This window comes from Rhinolophus ferrumequinum, chromosome 10 (genome assembly GCF_004115265.2).
Source record: "Rhinolophus ferrumequinum isolate MPI-CBG mRhiFer1 chromosome 10, mRhiFer1_v1.p, whole genome shotgun sequence".
NCBI lineage: Eukaryota > Metazoa > Chordata > Mammalia > Chiroptera > Rhinolophidae > Rhinolophus > Rhinolophus ferrumequinum.
Window position 1 is genome coordinate 6,785,522 of NC_046293.1, and position 6,000 is coordinate 6,791,521.

Below are 6,000 nucleotides of genomic sequence, written 5' to 3' on the forward strand. Positions count from 1 at the left end.
TAATCTGACTCCAAAACCCAATCTCTAAACCACGCATTTTTTTTTCACTAGTTTTAATTCATTTTCTTTCTCTCAACTAAATTAATCCTATTTACCCTTTGGGGCATTTATTTAAAAAGATATACATCTAAAAACAAACAATATTCAAACTGTTCAGAAGAGGCTTACCACCTCACTTAATATTTATTCTCTTAAACCTTTTTTGAGAACTTAGCAATAAAAAATCTCCCATTAAAATTTCGGATGAAAACTACCATCCATCACACGAAAAAAAATCACTCGCAAAATTCAGTGTTGTAAAATTTTTACACTGGATATAAGTTTTAAACTCACTCATTAATTTCTCCAATGTTTGCCACCCTAAACAAATTCAACTTTGAAAATTCTCAAAGGAGGAAACCCTACAATCTCAAAAAAAAAAACCCACAAAAGAAACATGTCTTATTTTTCCATTAATTGTTGGGTGTTTGGCAGAATAACTCCTAAATTGTTTTTGTAAATATACCAGGAAGAAGTATTTTACACTCCCCCTTGTATCTGCAACATTCTTCCTACTCTATTTTCCCTTTCCTATATACCACTTAATGTCCTGACAAATACCACTCACTACCCATCAATTCTCAATTTACTGTTTTAACCCCGCCCCCTTGCCCCTTATATAGAATAGACTAAGGAGGTAGAAAAGCAAAGTAAAACAGAAAATAATGCCAAGAGGCAACCAAGGGCAGCACCCTTTCCTCCGTCCTCACCATCCATTCACTGGACATGCCAATACATTTGTTACCTCTGCAACAGAACATGAACTCCTGCTGGAAAGGGCACCAATACTGTAACACATACAAGATTTACACAACTTAACAAAAGTCATTTTATCTCACTATCAACCACAGATAGCCTTCCTGAAGCCATATATATGAACTTACAAAGCCTTGAGAATAAGCAATTGCCAGAGTTCAAGGCACTTGGTAAAATGTTTTGCACTTTAATTTTAACACTGAGGTCAGCAATACCTCACTGGGTCAAAGAGCCATAACTGAAACACGCCAGAAACAGGACTCTAATGTACACACTATGCGTAAAAAATAAAATTAAAACACAGTATCACAGGTTTAAGAGCTGGAAAAAAAAATTCTGGTTAGGATGATAAGTCACTAATACAAAATATTTTGAGAAAGTAAAATTGACATTTGAAAAAAATTCTTACCACTTTTCTATTGTGCACATTAATCTAGTGGTTAAAAATCAGGTATATTTTATATACTAGCTGCCCTGCGCCTTTAAAATGAAAAACAGACATAAAATCCAAGCCAATTCTGACACATGACTACAAAGCTGTACCAAGACCAGAGGGGTCTTTACCTACTTAATATGCCATATCCTAGCGCTGTTTCTGTCACCCCTTTCCAGAATCTGTCCTTTCAGTGCATACAGCACTAAGTATTTACTAGACAGTGACAGAATATGTCCAGTGTACAATGAAGGCAACATATCATCCACGTCACTCAGGTTATTATTAGAAATAGGTTCAAGAAATACTTCCAGGACTTACCTGTTCAGCTTTTCTGGTCAATAATTTTACCAAAAATTTTTTACAAGTGGCTTTTATGATCTTCTGGGGGTGGGGGGAAATACATAATTTATCAAATAGTTTTGAGCTAACCATACTAAGTTAAAACTTTCAATGAATCAAGTGAAATGACTGAAACAGGAATATAAAAATGCAACAGCTAAAAAAGCAAGTGTCTTCCTCTCCATTCCAACATGTGAAAGTTGAATTAAAGTTATTTGACTCAACCTGGAAAGTTTTTAGAACAATCTTTAAGTCATTTTTATTCTGCATCCCTAGCCAACCTTGGAAATTCAGAAGTTGGGATTTAAACGTTAATTTGTTTTGTAACGCTTTAGCATGACAACTCAATTGGATTCTAGTTTTCTTTCCTATGAAACTGGTACAAGCAAACACTCTTGGTAGGTACGCATACACTAAAACTACAAAAGCCTCGATCATTAAAAAAAGTTTCTGGTACCTAGAATTTCGGCATCATTTTCAAGTTTTCAGATAAAATTCATAATCAAGTATCAAAGAACAACTTACTTTCACATTTATAAAATATTGGTAACAACTCAAAAATCAAAATGTAGAATTTACAAGTCTGAAATTTAAAGTTTTAAAGTGATGTGTCTCTGTTAAAAGTTGCCTGCGAACTTATACTACACACTACTGGATGTTTAAAAAAAAAAAAATCGAAATGTAATGGTGCCCAACTTGAAGTTCACAGGGGGACAGTATTTCTTTATATTTACCCTCCCTAAAGCCCCCCCCAAAAAAAGAAAAAACAAAACAAAAACAACTTAGACCCATTAGAATTAAAATTTTGACAGCAAAGAATTCCTGGATTAGAATCTTAATGAGAAGGGCAGGGGAAGTCAAACCTCACTACAAAATTTAGAGAAATGTAACTAAGATAAACTCTTAGTACTAAGATTTGAGTCAATCTCAACGTTGAAGGTTTGTTTATTATGTAAACCCACTTGATATATTTAGGACTCTCACAATTATTCAAAACTATTTCAAGAAGCAAAACAGTTTTTGTGTTAGAGAGGTGAGACACTACCAAATGAGTTATGAAGTTACCAAGTACACGGATCAAGTCTGGAGAATAGTGCCACCTGAACAGAGATGTCTGAACAAGAGAAAGAGAGCACAGCCTTCCTTTCAGAACTTGCATTACTCCAAGGCTAAGCTGCTCAAAAAAGGAGTAATAAAAATAATGCATACAAAAAAAAAAGTTTTCTCTAAACTATCCCTAGCAAACTCAAATGTAAAATCCATTACCATTTTACACAAAAACTAAGAAACAACCCAAAAATCTACAGGTGAAAACATGCCTAATGGTGGATCTATAAGAATTTCTGAACGACACTATAATAAATGCAAAGGAATAGGTTACCCATTATTTGCATGCATCCTGAGAAAAAAGGTTAGGTTACCAAAAAAAAAAAAATCTCTGAACACTACAGAAACTTCAAGGCGTAAGGACAGATCAAAGTTCACGCATTGCTAATGTTACAAGCCTGAAGTAGAGGAACTCTGCAAAAATCCTTAGTTTTTGCTGATTATCTTAAACTCGTAACACATTTTTCTTATAAAAGCAAAGAAACGACAGCATTTGCCATACCCTTACATTTTCACCCTTTAAGATGAAGCCTACTTAGAAATGTGCTGAAAAGTTCTCTACAAACTCAAAGGGTACATTTAGCTCCATTAAGTACTCTCACTGGCAGATGGAGGGATGACGTTGAGCTTGTTCTTGGGGAGTTCAAGAGATGCTCCGTAGTAAGGGGGGGGGGCGGGGGAGGGAATCTTGTGGACGGTCAAATGGCCAGCCATTCTTCCTCTTCATTATCCTGGCACCCCAAACAACTATGACAGCAAAAGAGAAGGCCGGTGGTCATCAGGACAGCACCAAACTAACTGTAAGAAAGAGATGATGGAAGGAAGTCTCCCGGACTATCTCTTGTGAAAGGGCTATTCCACAAAGAATTCGTAGAGATTTTTTTAAACTGAAATCTCCAAATATGTTTAAAGCATAAAAAGGCAAAAACACACAAACAAGGCACATTTTAAAGTTGTGTACCATCAGTTCATGGTTGGGACTCTTTGAATTTCTATCTTGATTTCCAAGCACTTCACTCCACAAAATCAGTATCTCCCCCCACTGCCCCCCCAAGACAAAGTGACTACGAACTGCAAAGAAAATGTCCCTGCTCTCTCCCACCTGAAAACCCAGAGTTTCAGACATTTTGGTCTCACACCAAAGAAATGGAAGATGTAAAATGAACTGCGCTCCATATTGATTCTTAAAGCAAAGGAAAAAAAAAGCTAGGAATTGTAGGTAAAATCATTCAAACCAAATTTCAGGTTTTGACGTTAAACCTCACGTCAAACATGAAATCCTGGAATCACACCCACTAACAAATAAAACCAAGATTTTTTTTTACACCTTCATCTTTAACAGAAAATCTTGTGCAAAAAAGAGAAAATCTTGAAAAGGAAGAGTAGAAAGTAGAGGAAACAGAGTAAGTGCAACCAAGGCGAAAGGATTCGCAATTCCTCATTTATCAACAATAAAAAATTAAAAGTAAAATTGCATAAAAAGCCCTTACCCACAAATGCATTGGCATATCCAAAATCAAACTGCATGGAAACAATAAGTGCCATTTCTATATCACCACTCAAGAGCTCTAATTCCAGAACACATATCGATATGACATAATGTTGCAACGAATGTATTAGGAAGCAAAGAAAATGGTTGGGCTACTGGACGTCTTCGACCAGCTCATTCAAACACCTTTAAAATTAATCGAGAGAGAGAACTAGGAAGAGAGAAAAACGAAGAAAATATGGAAGAATAAAGGTCCACCGAGCAGAAAAGATGAAAGGGGATGTGGGAGGAGAGGACTCCCGAGACTAACCTGTGCCATCGCTGGCCGACGCCGAGAGGGCCGGAGATGAGAGTTTAGGCCGCTTGGCTGAAGGCGGCCCCGGTTCCACCACATTCTCGGCCATTTTTAATTCTTTCGGAGATACAGGCGAGGAAAACGAGAATTCTCGGGAAATCTCTTCTTCAGCCCGGGATCCCCGCCCCGCTCCCTGGGGTGGGCCTGGGGGGCTCCGCCAGCCCCCGAGGGGGGTGGGGGAAGTTCCTTTTTCTCTTCGCCGGGTCGCGGTGGCTGTGGAGGGATGCGGACTCGATAGAAAGGTAGGGGCAAGTGCGAGGGGCCGGGCCTGAGCCCAGGCCGGGAGGAGGGCACAGGAACACAAATCCGCCGAGCGCGTCCGCTGCGGCGAATTCCCGAGAACTCGCGGCTCTAGAGGAGCAGTCCCCAGTCCGCCACGGCCGGCCCCTGCCCAGCCGAGGTCTCTCGGAGCTCCGCCGCCGCCATCAGACTCTTCCTCCTCGGCGCTGTCCTCCTCCTTCTCATCGCCACAAGGAGGCGGGGGCGAAAAGGGGGGAGAGGAGGAGGCGACAAGACACACTCACCTCCTCCCGGTGCCCCCTCCCGGACCTGCGCCCCCACCCTCCGAACCCTCCTCCTGCTGCCGGGCTCCGCGCCGCCGCCGCACCGGCCCCTAATGGCCGTAGAGAGCTCGCCGGAGCCGAGAGCCAGGCTGGCGCCGCCGCCTCACATCGCGCGGCGGGCGGCGGAGGAGCGGCGAGGACGCCGGGCGCGGAGCTCGCCGGCCCAGAGGGCCGAGGGGGCCGGGCCGAACAGTGCCGCCCGCCCGCGCCGACGCCGAGTCCACCGACGAGGCCCCGCTCCGGAGGGTGGTGCAGGCGGCCTCCCCTCGCGCCGCGCTCTCTTTCGCCCTCCTCTCCCGCGGAAAATAAATAAATACGGCCGCCTCTCCGGCCCCCACCCCCGGCGGCCAGGTGCCGGGAGCGCCCGCCCCCCAGGGGCTCCGCTCGGGGCCGCCCTCGGCGGCGGGCGAAGGCGCCGCGGGGCGCGGGGTTATGTAATGGTCCCCCCTAGGCGTCGACGCCGGCCCGGCTCCGGGGCCGCGGTGGGGGTGTGTGCGGGCGGGAGGGGGCTGGGGGTCGCTTCAGCCCTTGCGCCCCGGGCCCCCTGCCACTGTCTCGGCCCCTGCCGCCTCTCTCCGGCCCGGCTCCCCTCCGCACTCTCGCTCCCGCAGTTCGCACTCAGTCCGACGTCCCGCTTGCCCACTCTCGCCCGCTCCCTCTCGCCCTCTCTCCCCCCCAGCCTAGCACACAAACAAGATGGCGGCTGTTGTTTCTTCCCTCTGTCGAATCCTCCTTACGGGCTAGCGGTAGCAGCGGCGGCCGGAAATGAGCCAAGGGGGGGTGAAAAAAAGGGGAGGGGTTGGGCCGCGGGAGAGAGGCGGTGAGGGGGCGGGGCCTGGGCCCGAGTCGCTCACACAATGGGGGAAGAGGACCCAGGGGCGTGGCCAGTTGCAATCACGGGATCCGCCCAAGGCCC

General features: G+C 44.9%; 1 protein-coding gene across 1 annotated transcript in view; it reads right to left on the reverse strand.

Moving 5' to 3' along the window:
• The window catches only part of EP300 (E1A binding protein p300), a 72,837-nt gene extending 67,059 nt beyond the window's left edge, over positions 1-5,778 (reverse strand). Inside the window, exon 1 of the mRNA XM_033116369.1 lies at positions 4,477-5,778. Coding sequence (XP_032972260.1) covers positions 4,477-4,570 — 94 coding nt within the window. The 5' untranslated portion in view covers positions 4,571-5,778. The remainder of the gene's footprint in view (positions 1-4,476) is intronic.
• Between the last annotated feature and the right edge of the window lie 222 nt (positions 5,779-6,000).